At 42.0% G+C, this 16266-nt stretch overlaps 1 protein-coding gene across 1 annotated transcript in view; it reads left to right on the top strand.

Annotated features, from left to right (window-relative positions):
• lpcat1 (lysophosphatidylcholine acyltransferase 1) overlaps window positions 1-16266 on the top strand; it is a 119370-nt gene that overhangs the window by 87879 nt on the left and 15225 nt on the right. Inside the window, exons 10-12 of the mRNA XM_033048311.1 lie at window positions 5623-5748; window positions 10317-10470; window positions 14121-14219. Coding sequence (XP_032904202.1) covers window positions 5623-5748; window positions 10317-10470; window positions 14121-14219 — 379 coding nt within the window. The remainder of the gene's footprint in view (window positions 1-5622; window positions 5749-10316; window positions 10471-14120; window positions 14220-16266) is intronic.

A 16266-nucleotide genomic window follows, 5' to 3' on the forward strand; every position in this document is an offset into this window, starting at 1 on the left:
CCTCTCCCTCTCCTCCCCTCTCCCTCTCCCCCCCCCTGCCCTCCCTCCCCTAAACCCCTTCCACCCCTCCCCTACCCCCTTCCCTCCACCCCATCCTCTCCCCACCCTCCATTCCCCCCCACCTCTCCCTCTCCCTTCCCCCCTCTACCCCTTCCCTTCACCCCCTCTCTCTCCTCCCATCTCTCACCCCACCCTCGCCCGCCGTCCCTCTCCTCCTCCCCTCCACCCCCCTCTCCCTCTGTCTCTTGCCCTTCTGTCTCTGCCCCTTTCTCTCTGTCTCTCCCTGAATTAAGTGAGTTCATCGTGCCCACAAACCTCCCGTTTAAAGACTCCCCAAATTTGAGGGACTAGCATCCCATTTGAGGATGCTGCCAAGGCATAATCATGTGAATTGCCCCTGCATCCTCCTTAATGCAATTTTTGTCCTTTCTATGCTTGGGTAAACAAAATTTCACACACTATTTCAGAAGTGAACTCATCAATTGTAGATTAGTGGCTCATGTTATGAGTCATGCTTTTGGAGTTACGCCCACTAGCTTATTAGCGTCGCGGTCTACTCCACTCCGTCCGCAGTGTGACGTGAACTCTCAAGTGAGAGCTTGTTGTTGTTTATTCTAAATAAACAGTGTATAACCTGACATGGTGTGAGAGCTTTATTATTACAAGGACTCCAAACAAACATGGTGTCAGAAGTGGGATACGAACCCATGCCTCCAATTGGAGACCAACATGAACAACAACAGACAGCATTTGACACTCTTAAACGGCAGATGTCGGCCACCGCTACTCTAGCGTACTTTGATCATAGACTGCCTGTTACACTTACATGTGACGCCTCATAACATGGCCTGGTCGCTGCATGCCTTCAGAATGATGGCCATGGCATTAAGCCTGTCGCCTATGCCTCACGCACCATGTCTGACACAGAACAACGATACGCCCAAATTAAAAAGGAATTACTAGCGGTTGTTTTTGCCTGCAAAAAGTTCAACGATTTCATCTTTGGTCGCACAGTTACAGTTGAAACCGACTACCAACCTCTTATCAGCATTTTCAATAAACCTATTCATAACTCTCCAGCGCGCCTACAACGGCTGTTACTACAACTTCAAAAATATGACCGTTGTCACCTACAAATGTGGAAAGGATATGCACCTGGCAGACACTCTTTCACGTGCACTTCGGAAGACCTTGCGAGGATCTGCCCTTACAGGATGATGACTTTATCGTGATGTCCGTATCCTTCTTCCCTTCATCATGGTTGCCCACACTACCACCAACAAGACCCTACGGTCCCTGACCTCTGTCATTAAGCGTGGCTGGCCAGACAAGCACTACAACGTTCCTTTGCCAGCCCGACCTTTCTTCCCTGTTCGGGACGAATTAGTGCTACAAGACGGGATTGTTTTAAAAGAACACAAAGCCGTGGTTCCTGCTTCGTTGCATCACCGGTATTTCGACGCTGTCCATGCAGGACACCCAGGTGCTGAAGCCACTGATTCACAGGCAAAAAGCATGTTTTACTGGCCTGGGATGGCCGAATACATCAACGACAATGTGGCAGCTTGTGCTGTGTGCAATAGCATGGCACCTCATCAACAAAAGCAACCACTTCTGCCACATTCTGTACCTGCGCTCCCATGGTCTACAGTGGCAGCTGATTTATTTGAGTGGCATGGCACGCAGTACCTGGTGCTCGTGGATTCGTATTCAGGATGGTTCGACATTGATTTTCTCAGCAGCCCCACTTCCAGCGGTGTGATTTCGAAATTATCTCGTCATTTTTCAATCCATGGATCTCCAGGCAAGCTGTTGACTGACAATGCAGCCAGTTCACCAGCCAACAATTCCGAGAGTTTGCCAGACGCTGGAATTTGCACCACATCACCAGCAGCCCTGAGTATCCGCAGTCTAATGGCCTGGCTGAACGGGCTGTCCGATGTGCGAAACAACTCATGGAGCGCTCTCACAGGGCCAAATCTGACGTGTTCCTGGATTTGCTCAACTTACGCAACATTTCCCATGACCCTGCCTTGGGTTCCCCTGCTCAACGATTATTGTCAAAGCTGACCTGTACCCCGTTGCCGGTCGCAGAACAAACGTTAGTCCCACATGTCTTTCCACCTGAGGATATTCAAACCAGGTTACGACAGAAGCGCGACATTAAAAAAAAATGGTTCGACAAGACGAGCAGGCCTCTGCTGCCATTGACCCAAGGACAGGTGGTCCGCTTACAGAATGACAAAGGCCATGACTGTGTTGGGGTGATTCTTGGTCTAGCTTCGGATCCACGCTCGTAACATTGTTAGAGCCGATGGCGGCATCTACCGACGCAACAGACAACATCTTCTGCCTGTGAACGAGCCAATCCCTCATCATTATCTGGATCGTACAAGTTCATTTCAATCTGCATCTGGTGACCCTCGCATGCTCTTGCCAGCACAACAATCCATGCCTGTGACAGTTCCTCTGTCTGTCCCATCTTCGCCTGTGCCACAGTCTCTTGCTTCGGCTCCAGAGGCGTTGGTCCACTCCCCCACGGCGGTGAAATCACTAACTCTGTCCCTGGGGAAGAGGAATGGAGATGGCCTCTATCGTACACGTGCCGGTTGTGAAGTATCCGGACTATGTTTGACTACATAGTGATTTTTGTGAATTGCGTTGTGATTTTTGCTTTGCTTAGTTATGGATATACAATATTATTGATTCTTTAAGAGGGGGGGGATGTAGATTAGTGGCTCATGTTATGAGTCATGCTTTTGTAGTTACGCCCACTAGCTTATTAGCGTCGCGGTCTACTGCACTCCGCAGTCTGAGGTGAACTCACAAATGAGAGCTTGTAATTGTTTATTCTAAATAAACAGTGTATAACCTGACATTGTGTGAGGGCTTTATTATTACAAGGACCCCAAACCAACATCAATGTTTTGCAAGGCTGTACTATAACTTCCATGCTCTTAAATTCGGTGCCCTGGTTCCTGAAGTACATCGTCCAATTCGCTGTCTTTACTGTCCTATCTTCCAGTGCACGCTTCTGAAGCTCCATTTACCATTTAAATAATCGTAAGCTTGCATCTGAGTAAAATTGATTTCCAAACGCATTGAGAGTTTACGATTATTTAAATGGTAAATGGAGCTTCAGAAGCATTTTCATTTTGCATGTTAAAACCCACCCGAGAACCATGGGCGATTTTGCAATTTTACTGACGGGTTTCTAACTTTTAATACTTTTCATCTAACAAATGAATAAAGATAACAAAGTCAATAATGCCACTTTTGATGAAATGCAGCGAGCAAACGCGATAATTCCCGATATTTTGGATCTTTAAATCTCCACGAAAAATGTCCGCTAGCACTTCCGCTTATTTTGCCCCTTCAGCTCCCTCTTGTATTTACCTTAGTTTCTATCTTTTTTTTGGACTGTAAATTTAGGTAGCTGTTCCTCACGGTCACCCCGACCGGCTCACTCAATTGCAGCTCAAAAACTGGCCGTTTTCGATGTTTTTAACGGGTGTGAAAGTGCGTGTTTTCCCATCCACTAACATGTACCGGAAGTGACGCTTGTCCCCCAGTTAAAATTTTCGGTCACGTGAGTGGGGATTTACGCTCCAGTGACCTTTCGTGAAATCACCCTATACTCCAAATATATTCCTCCATACTCGAGCCTTATGACCAAAATTTTAGAAATACTTTGTTTTTACAATAATCACAGTCAGAAGATGCTTCTTGTAGCCTAAAATCAGTAATTGAGTGTCAATATTCACTATGGAAACTTAAAGGGATTATTGGCTCCTCCCCCAACCCACCCCGGGGGAAAATAATATGAGGCATTAATGATATTTTTAAAATGTATATTTTTAAAGGAAAGACTGATGTGGCAATAAGTACGGGTAAGAACAAACCAAGCCTAGAAAATGGCTTACAAAATAAAACAGATATTCCACACTACCAGACATGGTCATTTGTCAATGTTGTCAAAATATTGAATGTTTTTGAATGTCTCCATAAGTTCAAAACTAATGGAAAAGCATCGTTGATGGAAATATTAAAAAAAACAGATAAAAAGCAATTTGAATCAATCATATATAGCATGGAAACAGGCCCTTCGCCCTAATTTGTCCATGCCGACCAAGATGCCACATCTAAGCTAGTCCCATTTGCCCACGTTGCGCCCATATCCCTCTAAACTTTTCCTATCCATGTACCTGTCCAAATGTTTTGAATGCCTTTATAGTACCTGCCTCTACTACAGGGGTCAGCAACCTACGGCCCCCGAAATCACCCGGCCCGCAGGCGGATTTTTTACCCCGTAATCATCCAACCTCCCAGAGCGCGGCCGAGCTCTGTCTGTACCGCATCCTGCGCAAAGCCGCCGGCACAGCCGTGCACCTTCTATGAACACATTTAAGAAAGAACTACAGATGCTGGAAAAATCGAAGGTAGACAAGCTGGAGAAACTCAGCGGGTGAGACATGCAAGGATTGCATGAGGCTGCCTCACCTGCTGAGTTTCCTCAGCATTTTTGTCTACTTTCTGTGAACACGTGATTTGATGCCTGCCATCCGGGGCAGGGATGGGAGCGAGAGCCATGTGTACACGAGATAAATGTACCCCGCCATCCACTCACAGACATGCGTTCCATCCCCTATGCAGAACAAGGTTGTCGACCCCATTCTCTACTACCTCCTGTGGCAGCTCGATTCATTTACTCACCACCCGCTGCGTGAAAGATTTGCCCCTCAGGTTCTTACTAGATCTTGCGCCTCTCACCTTAAATATTTGGAACATTTAAACGCAGGTGATTTTAAAAAGATGTAAATTGACACCACCCTAAACTCATCTGAGCTGTTCCCCCACTGAAATAAAAGGTGCTGTGCCTGTACCAGTTAGGCAGAGTTCCCAGTTTTAAGTGCTGGAAAGTTGCCACAGAATGGTACACTCCCTTAATGGAATTGCATCTGCAGAAGTTTTATGCTTGCTGGCAATTCCTTGTTGAACTGCTTGTACTATGCAAAATCCAGACTCTTTCATTAGCAGGAACTCATCAACATCATCTCTTCATGACCAAAATAAAGAACAACAGAATCTATTTTTCTAATATTACTGATTATAAAATGTCTAATCTGGTGGCCAACTTGCTGCTTATAATATGCAGCACTTTTTCTTTTGATTCCGTGTCCCAATCTCGCAGTAGCCAGCCATTTCAACTACCATTCCCATTCCCAGTCTGACTTTTCTGTCCTGGGTCTCCTCCATTGCCAGAGTGAGGCCACATGCAAATTGTAGGAGCATCGCCTCTTATTTTGCTTGGGTAGCTAACAACCTACAGTATGAACATTGAATTATCTCATATCGCCGCCCATCCTTTTGCTCCAGAGATACTACCGTAGCTGCTGAGTTAATCCAGCACTTTGTGTCTAAAATAACATTTGAGCTGTTTGGTGGGAGGGAGCCAGCAACTCTTTGTTTATTGCTGGCTAACAGCTGCTTCATTCAGTATATTTATGTATGAAATGTTCAAAGAAATGTTCCTTTAATCATGCCTCACATCTTGTAATATTTAATTATTTTTTATCTTAATATTTCTGTAATATTTAATTATTTTTAATCTGTCCCCCTTAGTGCTCTTGGTGTTCCTGTGACTGACTATACTTTTGAAGATTGTCAGATTGTAATGTCCGAGAGTCAACTGAAACTTCCGCTGTATACCTGTCTGCTAGAATTTGCAAAGCTTGTCAGAAAACTCAAGTAGGTTCTTACTTTCAAAAATACAAGGCACTCGTGCTTTTTTTGCCTTAATTTCACATTTCCAGCCTAAACAGTACTTTCCTTATACCTTTCCTTACGAAGATACTTACTGTAAAAAGAAAATATTTCACAGGAGAAAAATAAGTAATTATTTCAATCATATTTCGAATCATAGTACCTTTATGTTAGTTTACTGGTGCAAATTATGTATCACATCTCTGGAAGGAATATTGGCATTATATTTAAAAAGTGCCGTTCATGATTTTTGAAGAAGTTAACGATATTAGTTTGCCAGCAAAATACATCAGGTATATGATTTTTTTAAATTATTTGCTCAATAGCTTCTGAATAACTAAATGTTTGGGAATGACCCTTTAAGTTTAGTATAAGGTTGATAATTAAGAATTTCCAAAGGTATCATAATACATTTGCTCTTCAGTAATTTTATTCATTTTCTAGGATTCCGATGATATTGACACAACCACTATTTATTGCTATATATAATTCCCCTTGATGCAGTGTTTGGTAGGGAATTTCAAAATACAGATCCAGCAACAATGGCTACATATTTCCTGGTCAGAGTGGTTTGTAACTTGGAGGTGCTGGTGTTCCCCATGTACCTGCTGCCCTCGTCATCTCTGGTGATAGAGTTCACAGTCAAGTTTAACAGGTTGTTTATGAAGGAACTGCTTAAAGAATGCTGGAAAATCGAAGGGAGACAAAAATGCTGGAGAAACTCAGCGGGTGAGGCATCTGTGGAGCGAAGGAAATAGGCAACATCGGAACTTTTCTGTCCTGGGCCTCCTCCATGGCCAGAGTGAGGACCACCGTAAATTGGAGGAGCTGCAACTCATATTTCGCTTGGGCAGTTTGCACCCAAGCAGTATGAACATTGACCTCTAATTTCAGGTAGTACTTTCTCCTCCCCTTCTCAGCTCTCCCTCAGCCCACTGGCTCCACCTCTTCCCTTCTTCATCCCGCCCCCCCACACCCTCACATCAGTCTGAAGAAGGGTTTCGACCTGAAACGTTGCCTATTTCCTTTGCTCCATATATGCTGCCTCACCCGCTGAGATTCTCCAGCATTTTTGTCTACCTTCAAGTTTAACAGGTGATGTTTGGGTGAGTAATTGCAGTGCATTATGCAGCCAGTGCACTGGTGGTGGAGGACATGTTTAGGGTGACAGATGGTGCTAATTACGTTTCTTCCTTTTGTCCAGATTGTCAAGCTGCTTGAGAGATGTTTAGATCTATACTCATCCAGACAAATGGAGAGTATTCTGTTCCTGACCTGTGGCTTGTAGATAGTGGAAAGGTTTGCATGTCAGCAGGTTGGTCACTAATCCCAGCCGCTGAACTAATGTTGCATTCACACTATATTTGTGGCTAATCCAGTTTAAATTTGAACCAAGTTCTCTTACAAAGATGTTGGTGGTGGCGGTATTTGAGTATCAAGTGTAGATGATTATACTTGTTTGGAGATGGTTATTACCTGGCATTTATGTGGTGTAATGCTATTTGTCATGTATTGTGTGTTGCCTTGCTCCTGCTGCATGCAGGCATGTATTGCTCCATTCTCTGAGTAGCAGCAAATGTAAGAAATATTGCACTTCTGGTACTTCTGACCAGTTCTGACCCTATGATGGAAGAAAGATTGTTGACAAAGTAGCTCAAGATGGTTGAGTCTGGGACCAGCCGTTTGAACTCTTTCATCGGTGCCCTGGGCTAGGATGGTCGATTTCCTATTATATCAATCATCTTTATACAAGAAATGAATACAACCATTAGTATATTTTCCTTGATTCCCTTGATTCATTGACTTCATTTTTACCAGAAACATTTGATGATATATTGAAATGCTGCAATGATGTCAAGAATAGTCACTCGCCACTCGCCTCTGGAATTCAGCTTTTTCGTCCATTTAACCAAGGCTTGAAGTCTGGAGAAAAGATATCCTGGCAAAACCTGACCTGAATGTTGGTGAGCAGGTTATTTATTGGAGAGCAAGAGCTGGTTGATAATACTGTGGTTGACTATTTTGCTTTGCAAGTTGTCCGAGTGGTAATTTATCACATGAGGTTCAACCGTTTTTCATAAACAGAGCATAATTGGACAGTTTTCCACATTAGGGAAATGGCAGTGTTTTTAAAGTACCAGATCAGCTGATGCAATGGTTCTGGATTGCAGGTTTTCTCTACTACAACAGCTTGTGGTGTGTAGTTCCGTTGGCTACAGCACTGAGTGCTCTAGGCGGTTGCTCAATATCATATGCAGTGAATTGAATTGGTCAATTTCTGTAAGCTGAGAATCTCAACATGAAGCAGTGATATATCATCCCCTCAGTATTTCTCGTTGAACGTGGTTGTGAGAGTTCCAGATTTATCTTTTCTGCTTGCCTGCTGGGCCCAGCAGTTGTTGAGGATGGAGATATTTTTGGAGTCTTCTCCAAGTAGCTGTTTTAATCGTTCACCATCTCCCGTGATGAGATTTAGTAGGATCTGCTTTGGGATTGCCTTATTTTGTCTGTTGTGGGTAGTTTAGTTTTGAGATGCAGCATGGAAACACGCCCTTCGGCCCACAAAGTCCGTGCCGACCAGTGATCCCCAGACATTAACACTATCCTACATATATTGAGGGACCATTTACAATTTTACCAAGCCAATTAACCTACAAACCTGTACGCCTTTGGAGTGTGGGAGGAAACCGGAGATCCCGGGGAAACCCACACAGGTCACGGGAGAATGTACAAACTCCATACTGACAGCACCCGTAGTCGGGATCAAACCCGGGTCTCTGGCGTTGCAATGTTGTGTTTGCTATTTGGCAAGCATGTCATTCTAATTTTGCAGCTTCCATAGGTTGGCGCCTGGTTTAACAGTTATAGAGATTATAAACATCCAGACTGATTTGGGTAGTCAACATAGTTTGGGTGCAAGTAAAAGAATTGTTCAGTTATAATCTACTGTTAAATTCTCCAAAATATAGAATGAGTGTAAATATTTCCATTTTTCTCAATGTCGACCTAACATTTCTGTCTTCCAATTTTCATTTGTCAAACTAAATTTTAAAAAATACTAATTTTACTAATTTTTAACCTACCAGTCACATTGGCATTTCCTCCACAGCCCTTTTGTTGAGTAATTAATACTTTCTTTCCAATTTTCCAGTTCTTTTCCAGTCACATTTATTTATTTACTTTAATCAGAGGTTTATGGTTCTTATGTAAATAATTAATAGATAAGATAAAATGAAATACAGCTTACAAAGGCAGCTCATTTTTTCTTGGATGATCAAACATTAGCTGCTGCCTCTGATTACTACTGTTGCAATAGGTTTTGGAAATCGATAGAAATTATTGAGATTAGTTCAAATTAAATTTCTTGGTTAGCCGACATTCTACTGACTAACATTTCTATATGTAGTTTACAGTGTGCCTGGCATTATAATTATGAACAGGTTTGGAACAGGACATGGGACACTACAGCACAGGAGCAAATCCTTCAGCCCACAATATCCATGATGTCAAGTTAAACTGATATCCTACCCCTCCATATGATCCAATCCATATCGCTCCATTCCCTGCATATGTATTTGCCTACCTAAAAGCCCCTTAAAAGGCATGTTTGTATCTGCCTCCCCCCCCACTCCTGACAGCACATTCAAGGCACCCACCACTCTGTGTTTTGAAAAGAATTGCTGTGCACATCTCAGTTCAGTTCAGTTTTATTTGTCATATGTAGGTTAACACAGGGTCAACGGTACAATGAAATGTGTTTGACAAGACAACGGGTCACCTCAGCAATTAATGTATTTTATTCAAGGTTACCCAGATCTTTATTTGCAAGTTGATCACTTTTCCTTCTTGTCGATGGATCTAATTCTTGGAAATCTGCATGTGCTAAAATTGTGGGAGTATCTTGACCAGCAGTTCAAGAAGATCGATCACCATCATCTTGAGGACAATTATGGATGGGCAGTAAACACTGGCCTTGTCGATGAGACCCACATCCCAAAAACAGAATAACGCTCCTAATTTTCTGTTTTTTGAAGATTGTTGTAGGAACTGCTAAGTAAATTTGAGCAAATCTTCAAAACTAAAAGCCAAGAGCTCTGGTGTCTGAAATGTTTTCTTTATCTTTAATTTCCAAAGGAACAATATCAGTTCTGCCAAAAGGGCTGAATAAAATAAGCAGAGCTGATCCCTTCCATCATTTACTTCACTGCCCTGTTAGATTAGCTCCCAATTATGAAATATCATTTGCAGACATGCCAAGTCATTTAATTCATCTCATGGATGTGCACTAGAAGTGCACAATTCCTATCCTTCAAAATAGCTTTCTTCGAAAGTTCAGTATTAATTGCATAAAAACCATTGCTTCAAATAAGTACAAATGCTTGGGGGAAGGGTTGGAATAGATGCTGATTGGTGGAAAGTCTCATGCAGAGAATGCACTTTCAAAAGGAAATTTTACTTACTAAAGCAAATGATAAATTAACTTTTTACTGCATTTGTCTTTTTAATTTTAGAATTAATGCTGGTTGATTGACTGTGTTAATTTTTTTTTCTAGTTTAAAGCCTAAACAAGTTGAAAAAGAACTGGATGAACTTGCAGAGAGTGCCAAAAGAGAGAGAGGAAAACGAATAACTCTGGAGATATTCGCTGATTATTTGAAGCTGCCAATCACTGATGCATTAACAGATATCTTTGCACTTTTTGATGAGGTGAATTATACTCTCGGCAAACATAGAATAGAATAAAATGCCATTTATTGTCATTCAAACAGACATGGTTCGGATGAAATTTCGTTCCTGCAGTCATAACATCATTAAAAAAAAAACTAAGGCACACAATTAACACAATTTACATAAATATCCATCACAGTGAATCTCCAAACACCTCCTCACTGTGATGGAAGGCAAAAGTCTTCTCTCTTCCCTGTTCTTTATTCTTCTCCCGCGGTCAAGCAGTCCAACTGCTGCGTCGAGGCGACCGGGGCTCCTGATGTTAAAGCCACTGGAGGGCAATAGTAAGTCCAGCGGCCGTCAAGGCCGCGCCGGGCGATGTAAGGTCCTGCTCCGGGTCTTGATGTTAGAGCCCCCAGCAGGCGATGGTAAGTCCCGCGGCCATTAAAGCCGCGCCGGGCGATGTAAGGCCTTGCACCGGGTCGTTTTAACCCCGCGATTCGGGCGGGAGAAGTTGCTGTTGCGGGAGCTCCGAATAGCGGTCTCCCACCAGGGACCTGCGAGCTCCCGATGTTACCGTCCACAGGGCCTGCAGCCGGAGCCTCTGAAGTCGTGTCGCAGCCGCGCACCACCACAGCTCTCCACGCTCCGAAGTCGGCCTGCTCCGCGATGGTGAGTCTGCAGGCTCCACGATTGGAGCTCTCGGGTTGGTTCCGGTTGGATGTCGCCGGCTGCATGATGTTAGGCCCAACGACAACTGCGACCCGATAAGGATAACGTCGGGTCCCCGTACAGGGAAGAGATTAAAAAGTTTCCCCCACCCTCCCACATATACACATCTAAAAAATCGAACTAAAAACATACACCTAATGGGACAAAAAGAAAGAAAAGATGGACGAACTGCAGTCGAGCCGCTGCCATAAGGCGCGCCACACCGAACATGCCACTGAATATGTGGACCTTGTTAAATTTATAAACTGGTATTGCTTGGGAAAGGCTAAGAAAAGTCCCCAAAAATTAAAATTAATTTATCCAAGTGACATCTTCTATCTATCCAATGGGAGATGTAAGCCAAAGGTTGTACATTATGGCATAATAATGCTGTGTGTTCATTAACTTGCCTGATTATTCAATTTTTGGTTTGAAAATGTTCCCTTTGCAATTATGGGACCCATTGGTAGCACTTAAAAGCAAGAGCAGGAAGATGCGGCAGTAATAAAATTCATAGAAAAGCAATGAAAAATTGACCTTAAAAATCATATAAACAACCATATGATTGGTGCCATTGAGTGTATATCTAATAATGGAAAGGGGATGACCACATTTACAGGCCTATTGGAAGAAGTATTTGGTAGATGAGAGTAGTGTGGTTAAAATGCACATGAAATCAGAATTTAATTCACATAATGTTTTTTAAGCACTCTGTGCATGAATTGCAGAAAATGTAATCTTTTAAATTGCCAGAGGTTGCCCACTAGCAAATCTAAGATGATTTATCCAGTGGCTACATCTGTAATTATTTCCATTATGTATTGCTCATTTGAGCATTGCCCACTGAAAATTGAACATATTTCTACTTTAGATACAATGCAGATTTCAGCCACTTGTTTAGCCGAGTGAATTTTTCAGCCATTGATTTGCAAAAGATGCTGGGCAAAATACAACATAATAGTTGGCCTCAGCTTAAGTAGTGAGACAGTCTTTCAAAATGGGACTACTACTGTTCAGCCTTGAAACTGAAGTAAGTCTTAAACTTTGACTTGCCTGGTCTGAAACATAACACTCTAGGACTTAATGCCAAACTCCGAGGGCAGATGTTGGGAAACGGTGAAGCCCTGTTGGCAATTGAGAAAATTAAGAGGAGATTCGTAATTTCTATCCATTTTTTTGGTCAAGTAAATATAGGAAAACACTTTCTGGTGACAGGATGGCATGTGGCCAGAGGATACAGATTTAGAGGACAGCATAAAATAGCCAGAATATCTATCTATCTATTTACTATTAAAACTCTCGTGCCATCCGACCGGCTGCCATCCGTCCGGCTGCCTGTCTGCCTTTTGATTCGTTGACTTTCTGCCTTTTGATTTGTTGACGGCTGCTCCTTCCTATCAGCTTCCAACACACTTCGAAACAGCTTCCAACACACTTCGAAACAAACTTGCAAGACAGGAACACTCTGAACCTTTCACTGCTGCAGGCAGGGGAGGTGCAATTGGATTTTTTTTTAAATCCACTGCTGAGGGAGGCAGGGGAGTGCTGGAATCTTACATTTGGGGACGGCTTCAGTTCCATTGGAGGAGACGAGTGCATGGTGGAATATTTGGTTGGGGGATCACACCATTGGGGGAGCAGACCCAACGGGTCTGCACTTGGTCTAGTATATATTATAAAAAGCTAGTTGTGTCATAATTATTTATGAAATTATTAATATGTAAGAGTGCAATTGTAATTTTAAGTTTAATAGCAATACTTCCCTGTGCAACTTCTAATTTGTATTGATTTAATATGTTATGATAATTGTACAAATATTGGTTTTCTAATTCTACTATTTTTTCTAATTTCAATAGTAAGAAACGTAGGTGCACATTTTCGTCCATATTGATTGACAACAAATCATAGCATAAAGTCAACTGTACATATTTTCCACAGATCCTCAATGGTACTGTTAACCACTGTATGAATTACTGAATTTATACTGAATACATTGTAATCAATATTGTCCGAATGGTGACCTCTACTGAGTGAATTTGCAGATTGAGAGTTGGATCCTTCTTGCCTCGGAATATTAAAAAAAAAAAAAAAATGCATTTGTACTTTTATACTCTCCCAATTAATATAATCACAGATATATCCTGTGATTATATTAATTTGCTGCAAGGGTTTTGCCATCCATCTGAAACTTTGGTTGAAGGCTTAATATATGCATGAAGATGTTTTTTCCCCCAAGCCTAGACAGTGAAAAAAAAACTTCCACAGGAGAAATATACACCAGCCATTTTCTATCCATATTCATTGATCAATTCCATAATGGTAGAGCAACAATGGAGTTCTTTGGAGTTAGCTCTGCCATGTTCTGCAGGGAATGTCTCTCGTGCTTTCTGCTCATTTGAAAGCTAAACTCGTATTTTTGCTGACACATTTTTGCAATTTGTTTGCATTTAGAATTACACTGTGTTCTTTGGAGACATGGCATAACTTACCCCTATTGACTCTATTCGTGCAATATCATTTTGGATTTGATCGATGATCATAGTGATAAAATGGTGGTTGTATATTTCACCAGTGGAAGGTTTTTTTTTACATTCCAGCAATGATCAATAAATATCAAGATTAACTGCAACTGCTTAAAAATACTGGCCACTAAGATGACTGGCTAATTTTCTTTTAAAGTTATGGATATTAGATATGTGGAATATATGTCAGACTTACTAACAATAAAAGTTTTCAATGAAAATTGACAATTGCATTATTTCAAGGTGTGACTGAGATGTCTCATACTCTTTTTAAATTGAACCTCCATGGCATAGAGCAGCCTCTGCATTTCTTCAGTCTTAAATGTCTTCATGTTTCATTCTTTCTTCATATAAAATAATACCATCTAGGTTGATTTAAAAAAAATAAACAACACCAAAATGAAGTTCACCAGATTTGCTTTGGTTTGCAAATTACTAATTGGTTATTTCTTTCAGATTAAAGATGGAACAATTGATTTTAGAGAGTATGTGATTGCCTTGTCAGTAATATCAAGACCATCTAACACGCTTGAAACTATTAAGCTATCAATTAAGGTAAGTATTTGTTATGTACAGAGTCAAAAATTATGTACATATTGTTGAAATGGAACCATCAAGATTCAATTCAGAATTAAATATGTCTGCTGCCCTATTTAATGAAGCTGACTAAAGATAAAGCTAGGGCTACACGTGTGGGTTTAAACTAAATAGTGGGGGGGAAGGATTGACAAATTGGGAGTATAAAGATGGAGTTGAAGGGGAAGTGGCTACAGGAAAAATTACAAAAGATTCTCAAATTAATGGGAAGGAAAGCTTGAGAATGGACAACAGAGTAAGGTCAGGGCCAATTGCGAGGAGGGAAGTGAATACGGAGGTCAAAGTACTGTATATGAATGCGCGAAGTATAAGGAATAAAGTGGATGAGCTTGAAGCTCAGTTAGAAACGGGCAAGTATGATGTTGTGGGAATTACTGAGACATGGCTGCAAGAGGGCCAGGGCTGGGAACTGAATATTCAAGGGTATATCTCCTATCGAAAAGACAGACAGGTGGGCAGAGGGGGTGGGATTGCCCTGTTGATGAGGAATGAAATTCAGTCCCTTGCAAGGGGTGACATTGAAACAGGAGATGTGGAGTCAGTATGGATAGAACTATGGGACTAATCTACAGGGCCCCAAACAGTAGCCTGGACATAGGGTGCAAGTTGAATCAGAAGTTAAAATTGGCATGTAGTAAAAGTAATGCTGTGGTTGTTATGGGAGATTTCAACATGCAGGTAGACTGGGAAAATCAGATTGGTACTGGACCCCAAGAAAGGGACTTTGTAGAATGCCTTTGTGATGGATTCTTTGAACAGCTTGTATTGCAGCCTACCAGGGAAAAGGCAATTCTGGTTTTAGTGTTATGTAATGAACCGGATTTGATAAAGGACCTCGAGGTTAATGAGCTATTAGGAGGCCGTGACCATAACATGGTCAGGTTTCATCTATAATTGGAGAGGGAGAAGAGTAGATCGGAGGTGTCAGTGTTGCAGTTGAATAAAGGGGACTGTGGGGCCATGAGGGAGGAGCTGGCCAAAGTTGACTGGAAAGATACACTAGCAGGGATGACAGTGGAACAAAAATGCCAGGTGCTTCTAGGAATAATACAGAAGGTGCAGGATCAGTTCATTCTTAGGAGGAAGAAAGATTCCAAGGGGAGAAAGGGACGACCATGGCTGACAAGGGACGTCAGGGACAGTATAAAAATTAAAGCGAAGAAGTACAACGTAGCAAAGATGAGCGGGAAGCAAGAGGATTGGGTAATGTTTAAAGAACAACAGAAGTTAACCAAAAAAACAATACAGGGAGAAAAGATGAGGTACGAAGGTAAGCTAGCCAAGAATATAAAGCAGGATAGTAAAAGCTTCTTTAGGTATGTGAAGAGGAAAAAATTTAGTTAAGACTAAAGTTGGACCGAAAAAGGTGCATTTATTATGGGGAACAAGGAAATGGCAGATGAGTTGAACAGGTACTTTGGATTTGTCTTCACTAAGGAGGACATAAACAATCTTCCTGATATAGTAGTGGCCAGAGGATCTGGGGTGACTGAAGGAAATCCACATTAGGCAGGAAATGGTGTTGGATAGACTGATGGGACTGAAGGCTGATAAATCCCCAGGGCCTGATGGTCTGCATCCCAGGGTACTTAAGGAAGTGGTTCTAGAAATCGTGGATGCATTGGTGATAATTTTCCAATGTTATATAGACTCAGGATCAGTTCCTGTGGATTGGAGGGTAGCTAATGTTATCCCACTTTTTAAGAAAGGCGGGAGAGAGAAAACGGGGAATTATAGACCAGTTAGCCTGACATCGGTGGTGGGGAAGATGCTGGAGTCAATTATAAAAGATGAGATAGCCGCACATTTGGATAGCAGTAACAGGATCGGTCTGAGTCAGCATGGATTTACGAAGGGGAAATCATGCTTGACTAATCTTCTGGAATTTTTTGAAGATGTAACTAGGAAAATGGACAAGGGAGAGCCAGTGGATGTAGTGTACCTGGACTTTCAGAAAGCATTTGATAAGGTCCCATATAGGAGATTAGTGGACAAAATTAGGGCA

The sequence above is a fragment of the Amblyraja radiata genome, chromosome 2, assembly GCF_010909765.2.
Source record: "Amblyraja radiata isolate CabotCenter1 chromosome 2, sAmbRad1.1.pri, whole genome shotgun sequence".
Classification (NCBI taxonomy): domain Eukaryota; kingdom Metazoa; phylum Chordata; class Chondrichthyes; order Rajiformes; family Rajidae; genus Amblyraja; species Amblyraja radiata.